This window comes from Staurois parvus, unplaced genomic scaffold (genome assembly GCF_062004578.1).
Source record: "Staurois parvus isolate SC_StPar_1 unplaced genomic scaffold, SC_StPar_1.0 ptg000080l, whole genome shotgun sequence".
Taxonomy (NCBI): domain Eukaryota; kingdom Metazoa; phylum Chordata; class Amphibia; order Anura; family Ranidae; genus Staurois; species Staurois parvus.
This window is the reverse complement of record NW_028317876.1, coordinates 6360495-6381105: the sequence shown is the minus strand read 5'-3', so window position 1 is coordinate 6381105 and position 20611 is coordinate 6360495. Positions and strand designations below refer to the sequence as shown.

Here is a 20611-nt window from a genome sequence, read left to right as displayed (position 1 = left end):
GGTGGGGCGCTGTTCCTCCCCCCACTGACGCCAACGGTGGGGCGCTGTTCCTCCCCCCACTGACGCCAACGGTGGGGCGCTGTTCCTCCCCCCACTGACGCCAACGGTGGGGCGCCGTTCCTCCCACTGCAAAATTACAGTTATGAAGTAGCAACGAAAATAATTTTATGGTTGGGGGTCACCACAACATGAGGAACTGTATTAAGGGGTCGCGGCATTAGAAAGGTTGAGAACCACTGGTCTAGTGCATAGGTGTGATGAGATTGCCTGTTGATCCTGCCAGTAAGCCTGTTATTTTTCAACTTCTTTTAACAGCTTGTGAGTGCAATCCCATCAGTTCCTTTTCCCACATATACTTATTGTAGTACACGAGGGTGCTGCGCACTGTAGTATAACTTCCCCTCTCATGTAGAGATCGTAAGGCTGCCCATGGACATTAGAGGATGATCGGTGTCTAGACATGATCTGATTGCCATCAGTACCACAAGTCTCCAAAGAACTCCATAAACATGAAAATGTGGTTCTGTTGTCTTAGTAAGTTTGTGGGAAGGAAGTAGTCTCTCCAGTTGGACACAGGCAGAAATAAAATTTTATAGGGGTTCTAGCCTTCCTGACTGAAAAAGAAGTGGTATTCTCTATTTTCTTTGTCTATTTATTGCAGGTACTTGTATAGCGCTGTCATTTTACGCAGCGCATTACATACATATTGTACATTCACATCAGTCCCTAACCCTCAAGGGGCGAACAATGTAAGGTCCCTAACTCACATTCATACACACACATATTAGGGCCAATTTAGACAGGATCCAATTAACTTACCAGCATGACTTTGCATTTATCAGACGGTTTCCTCCCACATGCCAAAGTATTTAAAAGCTTGGGATTTTTAATATCTTGCATATTATTACTTTGAAATATATGGGAAACAAGTACTGTATTTCATTATATAACATTAAGAAACATTACCTGATGAGAGCGATAGAGTATTACAGTGCCCAACTATTATGCTGTAAATGTAGATTTACACATGTTTTACTGCAGCATTTTTCACACTGAGATAAGCGACCGTTATTTCCTGCAATCCAGGTTACTTTGCAGTAAGTATTCTGCGGGAGTATTCGTTCCTGGCAAGCTCATCGGGTGAAAATCCTCACCATTTATGATCCTTGCAAAATAAGCAGTAATGACATACAATTGAAGCGTGCACATTTTTCCAATACAGCATAAAGAAAACTTAGAGAGACAAAAGGAGCAGGAATAAGAGAGAGAAGTAGAAAAAAAAACTCACCAGGCGAGTCGCCTCCTGACACCGACTGCATAGTCCCTGATCCACAGACTCCAGGGACAGGCAACAGCCTTATACTGAGTTCTCCTTAAGATCCCAGAGTTCTCAGATTTTTTTTTTGAACTGCTCCAAAGTATCCCTTATGCAGGTGGTTAAGTGCTCCATCAATTCAAGGTCTTTAATGTAATTCTATTAAAGTTGGAGGCTCCACTATCAAACACCTAGCTGCAGTAAGAATGTGTGAGGGTAGTTTCTTAGCAGGCTTAGAGTAACCAGAGACCTAGTAGTAAAAATGTAGGGAGTAGAGAGATCCGTGAATCAAATACTTCATGAGTAAGAGATTGAACAGACTCCCAAAGGTTTAATTAATGGGCATTGCCAAAAAGTGTGATAGTCCGATTCGCATTTGCATTCCCAACATCTATCACTAGAGCTTGCGTATGAGATCTGATGTTTGGTACCAATGCTAAAGTATCTTGTAGAAATTTTCGTATAAAGTCTACTTATTGAGCTTTTAGCCGCATGGGAGAAAATGGTTTGCAAAACCTCCAGGGACAATTCCACCTCAAAGATTTGTTCCTACTTTGCAGATTTTTAATTAATCTGTTTTCCTATATTATAACATGTTTAAAAGATAGTCAAATTTTAACGAAAAGAGTAGCCTCCATTAAAAAAAATCCATGCTAGCATCTATACTGAAATGGCTGGCTGTTGAGATCATTTCATTGCTACATTCATGTATTCCTTTCTGTCCTTCCTTCCTTTTTGATGTTTTTTTTTTTCTCTTTTATCTTCTCCAGTAAAATAAAGTTCCTCATTCTTATATATAGATTCCACTCTTTCTATCCAATCTTTTATTTTTGGGATCTCTTGGGTCTTCCAAAACTTAAGAATCAGCCCCTTTGCTGCGTTAATTAAATGGGGTATCATCGTGTTTTTATATTGTTTCGTTAAATCGGTGTTATGAAATAAACCTACCCACGGGTCTTTTAACCGCCTCCCGCCCGCCATATAGTAATATGATGGACACAAGGTGGTTCTCTCGTTCTGGGAGGACATCATATGATGTCCTCCCAATCTCACTGTGCATGCGCGGCTCCCGGAGCGTGCAGCGCGGCGATCGGCGATGCGCTGTGTCCCTCGGACACAGCGGATCACCGATCCACGGAAAGAGCCAAAGATGTCGGCTCGGTCATGTGATCAGCTGTGTCCAATCACAGCTGATCCCATGTAAACAGGGAAATGCCGGTAATCGGCATTCCTCAGAGACGACATGTACACAGATCATCAGGGCCCTGATGATCAGTGTGCCCTGATGATCTGTGTAGCCCCAGCATCGCCACCTGTCAGTGTCCATCAGTGCTCATCCATGCTACCTGCCAGTGCCACATTTCAGTGCCCATCTGAGCTGCCTTTCAGTGTCACCCATCAGTGCCAATCAGTGCTGACTATCAGTGCCACCTAACAGTGCCAGTCAGTGCCGCCTATCAGTGCCATATATTAGTGCTGCCTTTCAGTGCCACCTATCAGTGTCAATCAGTGCAGCCTATCAGCGCCCATCACTGCAGCCTCATTAGCGCACATCAGTGAAGGAGAAAAATCACTTATTTACAAAATTTTATAGCAAAAACTAAGAAAAAACGTTTTTTCAAAATTTTCAGTGGTTTTTGGTTTGTTTAACCGCCTCCCGCCTGCCATATAGTAAAATGACAGACGCAAGGCGGTTCTCTCGTTTTGGGAGGACGTCAGGAGCGTGCAGCGCTTGGACAGATGTCGGCTCGGTCATGTGGTCAGCTGTGTCCAGTCACAGCTGATCCCAGGTAAACAGGGAAATGCCAGTTATTGGCATTTCTCTCCCTTCGAGCTGTCACGCTGACAGCTCGTGGGGAGAGGAGAGCTGGTAATCGGCATTCTTCGGAGGGGTCATGTAAACAGATCATAAGACCACTGATGATCAGTGTGCCCTGATGATCTGTGTACCCCAGCAGCGCCACCTGTCAGTGTCCATCAGTGCTCATCCATTCCACCTTTCAGTGCCACATATCAGTGCCCATCTGAGCTGCTTCTCAGTGTCACCCATCAGTGCCACCTATCAATGCTGCCAATCAGTGCCAGTCAGTGCCGCCTGTCAGTGCCATATGAGTAATGCCTGTAAATGCCCATCAGCGCCACATATGAGTGTCCATCAGTGCAGCCAATCGGTGCCCATCAGTGCAGCCTCATTAGCGCACATCAGTGAAGGAGAAAAATCACTTATTTACAAAAACTAAAACTTTTTTTTTTCAAAATTTTCAGTGGTTTTTTGGTTTAAGAAAAAATAAAAAACCCAGAGGTGATTAAATACCACCAAAATAAAGCTCTATCTGTCAAAGAAAAATGATAACAATTTCATATGGGTAGAGTATTGCATGACCGCACAATTGTCATTCAAATTGCAACAGAGCTGAAAGCTAGAAATTGGCCTGGGCAGGAAGGGGGTATACGTGCCCTGTAGGCTAGTGGTTAATATACTTTCCCTCGTAATCTCAACTATTTGTTGCACTAATCTCCTGCCAACATTGCTGTATTTTGGGGCATTCCCACCAAATATGTTTTATTATACCTTCCATCCCACATCCCCTCCAACAATACATAGAGTTCTTTGAATGTTGTTTATGAGCTTTGTTAGGTGTAGTATACCATCTTACCAGCAATTTATAGTTCATCTCTTCCGTTCCCACATCCACCACCCCATGGCGATCCTAAGTATCTTCCTCCTCTGTTGTTCACTCAACTGCATTCCCAACTCATTCTCCCCTTCCTTCCTTTTTAAGATCACATTGCCCCTTGCATGAAACCTAGAATAATCAGCAGCCAAGTAGAGCAGTGCTTTTATGTGGTGTACTCTATTCCCCTTATACTTTTTTTATTTCTTTCAGACAGATCCGGGACACCGTGAATTGGATTTTTAGTGAACAGATGCTGGTATACTATATCAATGTATTCAGAGATGCATTTTGGCCTAATGGAAAATTAGCACCTCCAAAAACCTCAAGAACAGAACTGCAGTGTCAGGAAACAAAGCAGAAAGCACAGCAAAAACTACTTGAAAATATCCCCGGTGAGCCAACTGCTATTATAGAGTTGGATGGTGTATTTATACACAGCCGTGTCCTCTTCACTGTCATTAGGCTGTAAAACCTGCAGACATCAAGGTTCTCGGTAAAGCTACAAACCAAAAACCACCTTTTCTCTTTCATTGTGACTTGTCTGCTTTGGAGATGCATACTGGGGCTTGTTACAGTGTGTAATTATGGAAGCTGAGCGTCTTCGTGGTGTGTTGTGAAGAGCCTGTGTTGGCTGACATTGGGGGGGGTTTCTGTTTTGTTACACCGACTAACTTCAGCACTGTAGAAAATAGGGCACATCTCTTTCTACACATTACAGTGCTAACGGAGTGATTGCCGAAGCTGTCAGGGCTCATGCACACTGGACATTTTTGCCACTGCTCTTAGTGGCAGCTGGCATTTTGTTTCTGCCTCTAAATGCCCCCTGCATGTTATCCTATGTATGTGTCTATGCACACACAGGTGTTTAGAAACAGAAAAAAATCCCCAGAGCCAGAGTGTCCAGGAGCAGTGGTGTTTTGTGTAGGAAACAAATACTTTAAGCATTTAAACGCTTGTTAATGCATCTAAATGCTTGTTAACACGTGGTGTGTTTTAGTGTTCAAGTGTTCATTTCAATGGCCAGAATAAAATATTATTCTGGCCAATGAAATTGATTAACACCCAAGTGGTTGACGCATCTAAATGGGTTACACATGTTTAAATTTTTTCTGCCAAAACACCGCTGCCAGGAGGAAAGACATTCAGGAGACATAGCAAACCGATTCAGTGTGCATGAGGCCATAATAACCCATATAGTTTCATGAAAACACAACAATTAATATTTTCTATTCTAAAACCACTTTATTGTAACATTCTGGTTATTTGTTTAGGTTTCCCTTTTCATATGTTGTGTACTACCTTGTGTCCCTTGGTGCATTGCTTTAGTAAGTGTCAAGTGCATACTCTAATTCGACCCGCTCCAATATGCTCAAAACCTCTGCTCTAATCATGTCTCTGACTTTCTGATTACACTTATTTGAACTTAGTCAGTTAACTCTTGTGATGGGTTTTCTTAATGCAACTTTTAAAAAAAAAAAAAAAAAAGAACAAACCATTCTGACAAAGAAAATTAGGTTACCTGTTTCACTTGCCCGTGCCCTGATCTTCACTCTGTTGAAGCTTGCTAAAGAATCTTCTGATCCCTGGCTGCTTGCTCAGAGGCTCTGAGGAAGAGGCTAGTCCTCGAAACACGTCAGCCATTTTGGATGTCCATCATTCTCATCACCATTCAGAAACGCAGTGCGAATTGGACAGAGCGCTCTCATATGCTTATATTCATGTACTTTTGTGAGTAGAATACTTTCTTTTAAATTTAATAAACATATTTTTAAAGGTAATGCACAAGACCGGTGCACCCTCTGTTTTGTTTTTCTCTATTAGTACATTTAGACTCCTCAGTTCTTTGAGGGCAGCAAGGCGTGCATATTCCAAGACATTCGTTGTGTGATTCCTATGACAGAGTCCATCCCTAAGCGCAGGAGTATTTGGGTTTTCCACTTTCACGGCACTATTCCTCCCACTGATATCAACAGTGGGGCACTATTCCTCCCATTGACATCAATAATGTGGCACTATTCCTCCCATTGACATCAATAATGGGGCACTATTCCTCCCATTGACATCAATAATGGGGCACTATTCCTCCTTCTGACACCAACAATGGGACACCATTCTTCCACTGATACCAATGGTGGGCACTACTACTCCTACTGAACACCAACCCTGAGGTCATGTTCTCACGGATGCTGGGCTTGGGACATTTTCTACTCCCACTGGTCACAAGCCGACCCCCTAAATTCCAAAGGACAGTAAACTGGCTCTTTGAAAAGTTTGGAGACCCCTTATTTAGAGGTTAATAAAACAAAATAAAGGAGCTTTGAACTGATTTTTAGTGACTCCCTGAGGTTTGAAGTATAACAGCGTTTGCCACGGGTCCTTGGAAAATACCTTGGACCAAAAAGGGCCCAACCTTAGGTAGGTCCACCAAATATGGAGGATGTCACCAGGAACCTTTCATCTTCTGATACATAGACCTGAATGACATATAAGCCAAATTGGAGGGTACTAAATACCACCTAGTGAGTACCTTGTAGGCTGATTCAAGAGTGAAAACATTAATAGTTAAATTGGCAACCGTGGATCTCATAGCTTGCCAGTCATCTTCTGATATATGGGCTCTCAAGTCCACCTCCCACTTTGCTAAGTATACTTGGAGGGGGAAGCAGAGGGTTAGGTTGGGAGTAAACTATAGAGATGAGTTTAACAATGTATGCAATGAGAAGTTTATTAAAAATGAATGTTGGAAACTAGTTATTCGTTGCCCGTGTGTATTGTGCCTCATTTAAAGTCCCAAGACAAATAAATTGATTATATAGAGATGAGTTTAGGCATCAGAGGGGTGTAACGGCATGTGTGTCCGAAGATGGTCTGTGTCTTAAGCAGGTCTTTGTCCCAAAGGAGTGACATGATCCAGTGCCTGATTTGGGTATCGCAGAATAGCTCTGAGGGGAGAGCCTTAAATTTGTCATGGAGAACTGCCAAGACTCCCGTTCCAGAAGGGAATGGATTGTGATAAATTTGTGTGTTCCACCAAAAGGAGGACAGGGATTCTAAACCTGGTAGACAAAGGGGGTTACCTATAACGGAGTAAGGAAAGTAAATTATTAGAATATTTTAAGGAATCCCAGACTCGTAAGGTGTGTTTGGTTAAAGGGCTAATAGAATGCAGGCAGGAGTTGGAGGGGAGTCCATAGCAGCGATTTTATGTTTACTGGGGTTATGTAATGTGCTTTCCAGTTCAACCCACAGAGGGGCCTCACTGTCTGCATATAGGCCCTCCACTGGTGAAATTTTGGATGGCTTGATAGTAGTTTAAAAAAGTTAGGGGAACCTAGGTGTACCCATCTGTGGATGAACATAGTGAGCGTGGGAATTCTGGGCTTATGGTTATGCCAGATAAAGGACACAGCGTGATTTTGAAGGGATTTGATGGCAAAGGAAGATATTGAGATGAAAGGGTATGGAATAAGTATAGCAATTTAGGCAAGATCACCATGAGAGGGGGTGTCGGGACCAGGAAGAGATCAAAGTTTTAAGGCTACAGATAGCTGATATGCGATTGGCTGTGATTGAGTATAGTTCAGAATAATGAGGGGTTAGTCCATATACCTAGGTATTCCAGACTTTTATGGCCCAAGGGAATTTAATAGAGGACCAGAGGGTCGTGAGGGTAAAAAGATGTTTAGGGCAACTGATTTGTCCTCGTTTAAGTGGAGGTTAGAGATTTGGGCAAATGAGTGCAATGTAAACAGCATGTTTGACAGAGAATTGTGGGTTGGGTCAGTGTCAGTAAGAAGTCGTCAGCGAAAAGGCTGACTTTGGTAGAACAACATCCCACAAGTACTCCGTGGGCAGCCCTGCTGTGTTCCCCTGTGAATAAGGAAAGGGGAGGAATAGTGGTTCAGGTATTTATGCAGGTACTCCCACGTGATAGCATTGAAAGCTTTGTAAAAATCCAAGGACAGGACCATACCCTGTTTGTTTTGGCGAAGCAAATGCATCACATGGATGACCCTATTGACCCTGATGTTGTTCGCAGCCTGTTGACAAGGGACAAAGCCCACTTGAGCTTTGAGTCAAGGTGGAGATAAAGGAGTTTAACTGAGTGGCCTGGACCTTGGCTAATAACTTGATATCGATATTAAGTAAGGATATGGGGTGAAAGTTGTGAGCGTCTAGATGATACTTGCCTGGCTTGGGTAACATAGCTATGTGAGCCCAGAGTGAGGTCATGTGCAAGTCAGGATGTGACTTTAAATGGTTAAATATGTTGAGCAAATGTGGAGCTAAGATGTCCGCATAGGTGTTTTGTAGTAGAGGGCTGTAAAGCAATCAGGCCCCAGTCCTTTTGAGAGTTTGAGAAATTTGATGGCAGAGACAATTTTGAAAGTATTAATATCTGCTTTCATCTTATCCTGCATTTCCCTAGTGGGGGGAAGGGAGGGAGACTTCTGCCAGGATTTGGTCAGCAAAGGAGGTACAGAGAGGAGGCATTGTTTATATAGGTTGGCAGGTATAGAACAGAAACTTAGGGTTTGCCGTGGTTGTGCCATCATGGAGTTTAAGCTTGATTGGCGTGGAGCCCTTCTGATGGGAATTTAAGAGATTGCTGAGCATGGAACCTGGTTTGTTGGATCTGGCGTAAAAGCTTTGTTTTGCCCATCATATTTGTTTCTCTGCTTTATCACTGCGTAGCATATTTAGCTCCACTTTAGTGGCATTTACTTGTTTGCAGAGACTTGGCGATGGGTGAGCTGTCCATTCAGATTCTAGCTGGGCCAATTGGGAAGACAGAGTGGAGATCTTGGATTCCTGTTCTTTTTTGAGGTGGGAGGCCAGTTGAGTGATGGAGCCATAAACTGTCACTTTGTGGGCATCCCATAGGGGAAGTTACAGACCCCATGCTGGAGGCTTCAGATTAGAGAGTTACATTGCAGGAGGATGTGAGAATGGTTGGACCATGAGACAGATAACATCTTTCAGCAAGTAGTGAAGGGAGGAATAGTGGGTTGAGAAAGAAGTGATTTATAAGTGCGAAACTGTCAGTGGAAGATTCTTAATGGAAATTGCACCAAAGATGCAAAAGCCCCCTTTTTTTTTTTCTTTTTTTTTTTAAAAAGCAGAACTCCAGCTTTACAAAAATAAGAAATGTTTTAGGAACTGAGTAACAATGACATAAATAAGAAAATATATTTATAAAACCTGTAGAGCTTTAACACTTTACCCCTCTGGATGTGCCTGTGTTGTATTGAACCTGATAACTTGGTATACAAAGGAACCCAGCTTTGCATATTGTGGTGCTAGATGTGGAATGCACGGTCTGTAAACAGTGTTGCTGTAATTTATCTGAATTGCTGCCCGAGGCTAGTTTTTAAATGTCCCTCACATTTGCAGTAACAATTATTTTCTACAGTTTATTTTAATAGGTAGTGAGCTTTTCATTTCTGACAATAACTAAACACATGCGTACTAAAAACAAGCTGACTCTTTTTGAAGCGTGAAAAGCAGTTTTAATGTCAATTAAAATAGATTGTCTGGTTTTTTGGGTTTTTTTTTTTTGCTTTGGTCTCTGTAGAAAAATTGAAAGTACAATTGCCTTCAACAACTACCCTTATAAGTAAAAGTAATATTGTTCAGGCATACATGAGGCCATTATATTCATTATTTTACTCTTCATGTCGTCTATTTCCAGATGCACTTCAGAACTTGGTTGGACAGCAGAATGCACGTCATGGCATAATCAAGATATTTAATGCACTTCAAGAAAACAGAGCAAATAAGCATCTACTTTATGTAAGTAGAGAAACTTCCTTTTTGTTTGTACTGTAAGTTTTTGTGTTTATGCAGAATTTAAGTCGATGATTGATAATAACTCGTCTCGGCTATTTAAAGTCCCCTCACTAGTAGCAAACTATTACTATGTATGTTTTTAGCCAGCAATGTTCTTTAAAATTAAAAGTGATCCTAGCAGCTATATAGCTACTGGATCACTTTTACATGGGGCAGAAGGTGGTTCTCCCCCCCTCCCCCCCATCCCATTTCACCCCCTCCTATTCTGCTGCCTTCCTGATGGTTCCGCTGGCTTACCATTAGAGATGACCAAAGACCTGAAGTTCCCATATCATCTCAATAGGATGATTTGTCTCTTCTGGTTTTGCTCAGATGTAAACAAGCCGTTACTGCCTTGTGAAGCATTGGTTTGATCAGATTCTTTTAAGGCCAGAGGAGAGAACTGGGGTTTAATAGACCCCAGATGTCTCAGTAAAGAGTACCTGTCACTGCCCATGCTATCAAAAGGGATGTTCATCTATTGTGATATTAATGAAAGTGTAAAAAAAATATTTAAATAAAACAAAAAAAATTCAAGCGCCAACGCCCCTCTTCCCTTCCAGACACAACAGAAGATGGCAGTTAAACATTTTACTCTGATAAGAAATTGGGTCTTGGGCTAATACAAATGTTTTTGTGTTTTTCAGGTATTGATGGAAGTCTGTCTGCTAGAGCTATGTCCAGAACTGAGAAGTCACTTGGAGCAGTTGAAAGCCGGACCAGCCTGCGACAGTACAAAGTGAACCACTACTTCTAATGTCTGTGTAACAATAGACATGCTAATTATTTTCCTCTTTTCCATAGAGGGCTGACTGAGGACTACTTTATGCTCCTGTGTCTTTTTCCCCTTTCTTTATTTTATGTAAAATAAACAGGTTGGGGAAGCCGTTGCTGTAGTGTAGCAATGAGAAGGTAATGCTGCACTGTCACCACTTTTACTCAAAAATAAAAAAAAAACAATAAAAATGTAATGCAGTTACTGGTTTCTGGATCATGAGATGAGGCACTGTAAGGACAGGGGACATCTTTTATCCAAGTCAGTGACATGTGGGACCGTTAAGGCGCTGGACGTACTCAACATTCGAAGAGCAGACATTTCGTAAGATAGTGTTAAATAACTGAATGTTGTACAGATCATTTCCTCATTGAGGATCCTGAACATTCCTTTATTATTTCCGGTGTATTGAAGAATGTTTTGTGCAATACTTTACGTAATGTTATTGTGAATATTTTATTCTTTATTGCTTTTATTTTTACCAAAGACTGCCCATTATTTAAAATATTTGTAAGCAATAAATACAAAAATTAATTTTTGTCCTTTTAGTCTCTTTATTAAACAAAATATAGTAATGTGGATGAACACTCAATAGTCACATAGTAAAGCTACTCAAAAGGAACCTTACCCATTCCATGGAAACACTGAACATTTGTTTCCAAAAGCCATTATTCAATAAAGAAGTTAGGAGCATGTAGCAATAAATCAGAATCCATCTGATACTGATCTCATTTCAGTACAGTGAATTCTGACTGGTTGCTAAAATTTACTGCTTGTAAAGTTTCTAAGTTACAGCAACCAATCATGAGTGTTGCTGAGAAACAACTGTCTGTTCTGCCCCAGTTGACCATAGATATAAAGGTTTGAATCCGATACACCAGACAAGTACATTTGAGAAGACGGTTCTTTCGTCCTTCCATTTTCAAAGATCACTGAAAAAATGGAAGGTATGCAAAAGCATGCTATGATGCAATGTAGACTTTCTTCTTCTTAGGCACTTTTTGAAACATTATCCATTATGACGGTTTCTATCAAGTCCCAAGATGCAATCCATGGAATACATAAAGATTGGCGCAGACAGATTTTCTGAAAGTGTCTCGCATGTGTTCTAAAAGCGATGCACTGTTTGCCAAATTCATGTACCTTTCTAGTACTTGAATTTGGAGCACACTGCACCACTTTAACTTCTTACCAACCGCAGATAGCCAAATGATGGCTACACTGCGGCCGGCTAGTTCTGGGAGGGTGTCATATGACGTCCTCCCAGTGCTCTCCGGCGCGCACCCAGCGATCTCCGTGATCGCTGTGTCCTATGGACACAGCTGATCACCCGATGTGGTAAAAGGCCAATCACAGCTGCCTTTTACCACGTGATCAGCCGTGTTCAATGACACGCTGATCACCAGGAAATGCAATTGCAGGTTCTCAGCTGCACTTTCCTCACGCTGTCAGAGCGCAAAGAAAGTACTGCCGAGAACCGGCAGTTGTCAGAGCAGGGATTGGCACCGATCATCAGGGCACTGATGATCAGTACCCAGCAGTGCCACCCACCAGTTCCGTCCAGCAGTGCCACCCACCTGTGCCCACCAGTGCCACCCACCTGTGCCCACCAGTGCCACCCACCAGTGCCCATCAATGCAGTGCCACCAGTCAGTGCCCAGCGGTTGTGCCTATCAGTTGCGCCAGTCAGTGCCCAGCAATGATGCCAGTCAGTGCCCAGGAGTGATGCCAGTCCATGCCACCTATCAGTGCTGTCTCAGTACCCATCATCAGTGCCGCCTATCAGTGCCCATCAGTGCTGCCTCATCAACGCACATCAGTGAAGGAGAAAAATTATCTGTTTGAAAACTTTTATAATAGAAACAAAGAAAATTTTTTTCAAATTTTTTGCACTTTTTTTGTTTATAGTGCAAAAAGTACCACCAAACAAAATCTCTATTTGTGAGAAAAAAATTATAAAAATTTCATATGGGTACAATCTTGCATGACCACGCAATTGTTAAAGTGCGACAGCGCCGATAGCTGAAAATTGGCCTGGTAAAGAAGGGGGTATAAGTGCCCGGTAGGCAAGTGGTTAAAGAAACGCACACACTTTAACAAAATCTGTCTCTGGACATTAAAAGAAAGTTGGTTCTAATTAGCTCCACTTTTGTAAGATACAAACTGATGGTATTTTATTTTGAATTTAGTGCAGGTGTTGCGTCTCAATGTGGAATTGGAGCAAATTAGAAATGCCTGAATTTGGTGCACAAGCCGCTATCGGAACAAAAACTGTTGCAGATGTTTTTTGAATTAAATACAACACATTATCAAGAGCAATTAACGCCAGAAAAGTTGCACAGCAGCTTTATTGAATTCCCCCAATATGCACAGCCTCTTTTTGGCAAACAGTCCAGCCAATCTTCCAGTACAACACCATCCTGAAACCTGTAAACTTGGGTCTGCCCCCTAGCATTCTGACAGTATTAAAAAAAATTTATTTTCTAAAAGTGGGTAAACATTGGAATGATTTTTATTTGAATTAAAAGTTGATTTTCCTTCCACAAGCTCTATTCAACTCTAAAGCCTTGAACACACTAGCTATCCTGTCCTAGAGAGAGCAAACAAACCACGCTTTTATGACATCATTCCCTCGCTTTTGGAGGACGTTCTGTGGTGCTTTGCCCAGTGTGGCAGTGATGTCCGTAGAAACAAGCAAGTGGGTTATTTGTACTCTCCAGTGAATCTGTTGCTGCCAGTGAGATAATCATTGGTGTGTCATAGCCCTATCGCTGTATAGTATGCAAGTGCAGGTAAAAAGAGGCAAATGTAAGACAGCTCATACATGGTTCATCTTTTTTTGTTCAACCAGAGGTTGAATGAAAAAAAAGAAAAAAAAACAATGATCATATTCCCCCAACCACAGGTATCACTCTCGCTGTGGTACTGTAATCTGACAGTGAGGAACTTTCTCCCAACGCCAGAATAAAATGATCAGTGTTGCTGGCTATAGCTGACAGCACTGATTGTTTGGGGAAAAATCTGACAGACTGCTTGTACACAAGTCGATCGATAGACACATGAATCAAAATTTGCCCAGTCCCCACTGAATCAGCCAAATATTGAGCTATGTATGGCCAGCTTAAGGCTACACACAAAGCTGTTGAGAGAGGCAGGCCTTTGCTGTCTTGAAAGAGGTATCTGTGCAGCTAGGGCACAGGTGTCAAACTGGTGGCCCTCCAGCTGTTGTGGAACTACAAGTCCCATGATGCACTGCAAGGCTGACAATTACAAGCATGACTCCCACAGGCAAAGGCATGATGGGACTTGTAGTTTCACAACAGCTTGAGGGACATCAGTTTGACACCCCCGAGCTAGGGTATAGAGTTCTCTCCTAAATATTCTTGGAATAGCCGAGTAGTGGTTTAGTTTACCTTCTTTTTAACCACTTTGCTACAGCGCAGTCATCCAGTTCTGGAAGGGCGTCATATGACGTCCTCCCAGAAGGTGCCCACAGCGCACACCCAGCGCTGTCTGTGATCACTGTGTCATGGTAAAAGGCCAATCACAGCAGGCTTTTGCCATGTGATCAGCTGTGTCCAATCAGCTGACCACTATGTAAATACACTTGCTTATCGGCAGTACTGTGACAGTGTGAGGAAAGTACTGCTGGTAACCAGCAACTGTCAAAGCAGACATCTGCACTGTTAATCAGTGCAGCCCCAAAAGTGCCCAACAGTGCTGCCAACCTGTGCCAGTCAGTAGCCACCTCAGTGCTGCCTGTCAGTGCCGCCTCTTAAACGCACATCAGTGAAGGAGAAAATTACCTTTTTGCAACATTTTATAATAGAAACAAAACCTTTTATCCCCCCCTAAATTTTTGCTCTTTTTTGTTTTGTTTTTTTTGTTTATGATGCAAAAAAAAAAAACCCAGTGGTGATTAAATACCACCAAAAGAAAGCTCTATTTGTGTGAAAAAAATTATACAAATTTCATATGGGTACACTGTTGCATGACCACACAATTGTCATTTAGACTGGTCTGAAAGCTGAAAATTGGTCTGTGCAAGAAGGGGGTAAAAGTGCCCTGTAGGCAAATGGTTGTAAAGGCTGAAGGTTTTTCACCTTCATGCATGAAGGTAAAAACCTCCTCTGTGCAGCATCCCCCCAGTCCCCCTGATACTCACCTAAGCCCCCTTTTTGATCCAACGATGTGCACTGAAGTCTTGGCTATCCCAGGACTTATTCTCATTGGCTGAGACAGCAGCGGGACCCATTGGTTCCCGCTGTTGTCAATCACAGCCAGCGGGCCAGTGAGAAGTGAGGGGGCAGACCGAGCCATGGCTCTGTGTGTGAATAGACACACAGTGCAGTGGCTGGGGAGTGTGCATGCTTGGGTTCCCCCATAGTAAGCTGCTTGCTGTGAAGGCACCCGATAGGAGAGAAGGGCCAGGAGCATCGGCAGAGGACACAAGAGGAGGATCCAGGCTGTTCTGTGCAAAACCACTGCACATAGCAGGTAAGTATAGACATTTTTATTTTTTAATATTTAAGCCTGTAGAATATCTTTAGGCTAAAAGCTAATATTACTTGTACATGTTACTTTTGCACACTAGCAGCAGACACTTTGGGGGTTATTTACTAAAGCTGGAGAGTGCAAAATCTGGTGCACGATCTGCATAGAAACCAGTCACCTTTCAGGTTTTATTGCCAAAGCTTAACTGAACAAGCTGATATTAGAAGCTGATCGGCTACCATGCACAGCTGCACCAAATTCTGAATGTTCCAGTTCCAGTAAATCACCCCGATGGGAAAGTCTGTCTTTACATTGGATTCCTTTACAAATGTATTCTTATTACAGAAAACATGGTCAGAAGAATTGGAATGGTTTACATACAGGTGAAACGCGAAAAATTTGAATATCGTGCAAAAGTTCATTTATTTCAGTAATGCAACTTAAAAGGTGAAACTAATATATGAGATAGACTCATTACATGCAAAGCAAGATAGTTCAAGCCGTGATTTGTCATAATTGTGATGATTATGGCTTACAGCTCATAAAAACCCCAAATCCACAATCTCGGAAAATTAGAATATTGTGAAAAGGTGCAATATTCTAGGCTCAAAGTGTCCCACTCTAATCAGCTAATTAAGCCATAACACCTGCAAAGGGTTCCTGAGCCTTTAAATGGTCTCTCAGGCTGGTTCAGTAGGAATAACAATCATGGGAAAGACTGCTGACCATCATTGACACCCTCCATAAGGAGGGAAAGCCTCAAAAGGTAATTGCAAAAGAAGTTGGATGTTCCCAAAGTGCTGTATCAAAGCACATTAATAGAAAGTTATGTGGAAGGGAAAAGTGTGGAAGAAAAAGGTGCACAAGCAGCAGGGATGACCGCAGCCTGGAGAGGATTGTCAGGAAAAGGCCATTCAAAAGTGTTGGGGACTTTCACAAGGAGTGGACTGAGGCTGGAGTCAGTGCATCAAGAGCCACCACACACAGACGGATCCTGGACATGGGCTTCAAATGTCGTATTCCTCTTGTCAAGCCGCTCCTGATCAACAAACAACGTCAGAAGCATCTTACCTGGGCTAAAGAAAAACAGACCTGGTCTGTTGCTCAGTGGTCCAAAGTCCTCCTTTCTGATGAGAGCAACTTTTGCATCTCATTTGGAAACCAAGGACCCAGAGTATGGAGGAAGAATGGAGAGGCACACACTGCAAGATGCTTGAAGTCCAGTGTGAAGTTTCCACAGTCTGTGTTGATTTGGGGAGCCATGTCATCTGCTGGTGTTGGTCCACTGTGCTTCATTAAGTCCAGGGTCAACGCAGCCGTCTACCAGGAGATTTTGGAGCACTTCATGCTTTCTTCCGCAGACGAGCTTTATGGGGATGCTGACTTCATTTTCCAGCAGGACTTGGCACCTGCCCACACTGCCAAAAGCACCAAAACCTGGTTCAATGACCGTGGGATTACTGTGCTTGCTTGGCCAGCAAACTCGCCTGACCTGAACCCCATAGAGAATCTATGGGGCATTGCCAAGAGAAAGATGAGGGACATGAGACTGAACAATGCAGAAGAGCTGAAGGCCGCTATTGAAGCATCCTGGTCTTCCATAACGCCTCAGCAGTGCCACAGGCTGATAGCTTCCATGCCACGCCGCATTGAGGCAGTAATTGCTACAAAAGGGGCCCAAACCAAGTACTGAGTACATATGCATGCTTATACTTTTCAGAGGTCCGATATTGTTCTATGTACAATCCTTGTTTTATTGATTGCATGTCATATTCTAATTTTCTGAGATTGTGGATTTGGGGTTTTCATGAGCTGTAATCCATAATCATCACAATTATGACAAATCAAGGTTTGAACTATCTTGCTTTGCATGTAATGAGTCTATCTCATATATTAGTTTCACCTTTTAAGTTGCATTACTGAAATAAGTTAACTTTTGCACGATATTCTAATTTTTCAAGTTTCACCTGTAAGTCCTTCACAGAGCTGGAAAATAAGGTGCTCCCTCCTAGAAGTCCCCAAGAAAAACGAAGTCTTATTCAACCCCCTGCTAGCCACTAAAACTGAAATGTCTGTGTAGGTGGGCTCTTCTTGTGTGCCTTAAAAAAAAGGGATTGCTACAGAATAATATCTCCAGAATCATATTTTGTGTTTAGTTTTTACAATAGGATTAATGTACATTTTAGACCATGTGCGAAGACTTGTTATTAAGAGTCGATTGGAAATGGGGGAAAAAACCACAGACACATCAATGTGATGTGAGACCGGGAAGCAGCTTCAGATCTTTCCAGAAATGACGTCGTACTGCAGATCAGCAGTCACATCTGCGTCCAGGAGGTATGCCTAGAAACCGAATGACACATACCAAAGTGAGATTGTGGATAATGCTGATATATCGTCATACAACCTACCAGTATTCTGAGAGTATAACTAAAAGCAAAACTTTTTTTTTTTTTTAACCCTGCTCAAAAAAAAAATTTAAGGAACGCTTTTTAATCAGAGTATAACATCAAGTCAATTAAACTCCTGGGATATTGATCTGGTCAGTTAAGTAGCAGAGAGGGTTGTTAATCAGTTTCAGCTGCTTTGGTAATAATTAAATTAACAACAGGTGCACTAGATGGGCAACAATGAGACGACCCCCAAAACAGGAATGGTTTTACAGGTGGAGGCCACTGACATTTTTTCCCCTACTTGTCTTTTCTGACTGGTTTTCACTAATTTTGCATTTGGCTGGGGGCAGTGTCACTACTGGTAGCATGAGGCGATACCTGGACCCTACAGAGGTTGTACAGGCAGTCCAACTCCTCCAGGATGGCGCATCAGTACGTGCCATTGCCAGAAGGTTTGCCTGTCTCCCAGCACAGTCTCAAGAGCATGGAGGAGATTCCAGGAGACAGGCAGTTACTCTAGGAGAGCTGAACAGGGCCATAGAAGGTCCTTAACCCGTCAACAGGACCGGTATCTGCTCCTCTGTGCAAGGAGGGACAGGATGAGCACTGCCAGAGCCCTACAAAATGATCTCCAGCAGGCCACTGGTGTGAATGTCTCTGACCAAGCAATCAGAAACAGACTTCATGAGGGTGGCCTGAGGGTCTGATGTCCTCTAAAGGGCCCTGTGCTCACTGCCCGGCACCATAGAGCTCGATTGGCATTTGCCACTGAACACCAGAATTGGCAGGTCTGCCACTGGTGCCTTGTTCTTCTCACAGATGAGAGCAGGTGCACCCTGAGCACATGTTACAAACGTGAAAGGGTCTGGAGAAGCAGTGGAGGATGATGCCTGTAACATCGTTCAGCATGACCGTTTTGGTGGTGGGTCAGTGATGGTCTGGGGAGGCATATCCATGGAGGGATGCACAGACCTCTACAGGCTAGACAATGGCACCCTAACTGCCATTAGGTATCAGTATGAAATCTTTGGACCCATTGTCAGACCCTACGTTAATGTAGTGGGTCCTGGTGTACGACAATGCCCGGCCTCATATGGCGAGAGTATGCAGGCAGTTCCTGGAGGATGAAGGAATTGATACCATTGAATGGCCCCCACGCTAACCTGACCTTAATCCAATAGAACACCTCTGGGATACAATGTTTCGGTCCACCCGACAACACCAGGTTGCATCTCAGACTGTCCAGGAGCTCAGTGATGCAATGGTCCAGATCTGAGCGTAAATACCCCAGGACACCATCCGTCGTCTCATTAGGAGCATGCCCCGATGTTATCAGGCATGCATACAAGCATGCGGGGGCCATACAAACTACTGTGTACCATTTTGAGTTGCTGCAATGAACTTTCAGAAAAATGGACTAGCCTGCTGCATCATTTATTCACTTTGATTTTTGGGGTGTCTTTGAATTCAGCTCTCTGTAGGTTGATGATTTTCATTTCCATCAAACAATGGGGCATCCTTACGTTTCTAGCACATTACCCAGTCCATATCAGTATAGATATCCAGCAGGAGATCTTTCCCCATTGAGATCTGATGTGTTTTTAAAGTGTTCATTTATTTTTTTTGAGCAGTGTAGTTTTGGATGGGTTAAAGAGGGATTAGAACAACTGTCAAGTTTTTATTGTTGTCTGTGCCCCCTTAGAGAGATTCTCTCTCTTTTTGCCCTGGTGGTCGTTAATCACACATTTTGTGCTATCACTACGGTAGAAATAAAGGGGAAATCTTCCAATTGGAATACTAACTTCGGTTGATTAACAGGAATTCCCACACGGTGGAGGGATTTTGTCTTGCTTCCTGTTGTGGCTATGTGGTAAGAAGTGAAGGGAAATCTCTCCAATTATATACAGATAAAAAAAAAAACCCTCACAGGGGTTATACCTTCCCTTACGCTATCCAAAATGAAACTTATTTATTTGGCTGTAGTCCTACTTTCATCAGTAGCGCTGACCATACATTACATTAACGTCTAAATGGAGAAAAAAAAAAGCCAATGTACATTCAAGGTGGATGGCGAAATCCTCCCTGATATGTCTTTGCATTCTGACAGCGGGATGCTCCTGCTGCTGGATTACACTGATCAGCACTGCAGCCCACTGGATGCATGCGCTGATTAATCTGAGATTTTTCAATAAGCCCGTTGTTGAAAAGTTGATCGATTCAATTTAATTCGATTTCTCATGAATAGGAATCGACATTCATGAATCAAAATCTAGCCAGTTACTGCTGAACTGGCTGATTGCGATCCATATACAGTGGGGCAAAAAAGTATTTAGTCAGCCACCAATTGTGCAAGTTCTCCCACTTAAAAAGATGAGAGAGTCCTGTAATTGGCATCATAGGTAGACCTCAAATATAAGAGACAAAATGAGAAAAAAATCCAGACAATCACATTGGCTGATTTGGAAAGAATTTATTTGCAAATTATGGTGGAAAATAAGTATTTGGTCAATATCAAAAGTTCATCTCAATACTTTGTTATATATCCTTTGTTGGCAATGACAGAGGTCATTCCTCCATGCAGATCTCCTCTAGAGCAGTGATGTTTTGGGGGTGTGGCTGGGCAACACGGACTTTCAACTCCCTCCAAAGGTTTTCTATGGGGTTGAGATCTGGAGACTGGCTAGGCCACTCCAGGACCTTGAAATGCTTCTTACGAAGCCACTCCTTCGTTGCCCGGGTGGTATGTTTGGGATCATTGTCATGGAAGACCCAGCCACGTTTCATCCTCAAGCCCTTGCTGATGGAAGGAGGTTTGCACTCAAAATCTCATGATACATGGCCCCATTCATTCTGTCCTGTACATGGATCAGTCGTCCCGGTCCCTTTGCGGAGAAACAGCCCCAAAGCATGATGTTGCCACCCCCATGCTTCACAGTAGGTATGGTGTTCTTTGGATGCAACTCAGCATTCTCTCTCCTCCAAGCACAACGACATTCTCCCAATCCTCTTCTGGATCATCCAAATGCTCTCTAGCAAACTTCAGACGGGCCTGGACACATGTACTGGCTTAAGCAAGGGGACACGTCTGGCACGTCAGTCCCTGGCGGCGTAGTGTGTTACTGATGGT

At 42.9% G+C, this 20611-nt stretch overlaps 2 protein-coding genes across 3 annotated transcripts in view; one reads left to right on the top strand and one right to left on the bottom strand.

The window, feature by feature from the left end:
* The window catches only part of SNX25 (sorting nexin 25), a 254683-nt gene extending 243552 nt beyond the window's left edge, over positions 1-11131 (top strand). The window contains exons 17-19 of the mRNA XM_089669604.1: positions 4204-4385; positions 9686-9786; positions 10470-11131. Of these exons, the coding sequence (XP_089525730.1) occupies positions 4204-4385; positions 9686-9786; positions 10470-10565 (379 nt within the window). The 3' untranslated portion in view covers positions 10566-11131. The remainder of the gene's footprint in view (positions 1-4203; positions 4386-9685; positions 9787-10469) is intronic.
* Positions 11132-17216: 6085 nt separating this feature from the next.
* Positions 17217-20611, bottom strand: part of LRP2BP (LRP2 binding protein) — a 34951-nt gene continuing 31556 nt past the window's right edge. For both annotated transcript variants that reach the window (XM_089669674.1, XM_089669675.1), the window contains one exon: positions 17217-17434. In XM_089669674.1, the coding sequence (XP_089525800.1) occupies positions 17369-17434 (66 nt within the window). In that variant the 3' untranslated portion in view covers positions 17217-17368. The remainder of the gene's footprint in view (positions 17435-20611) is intronic.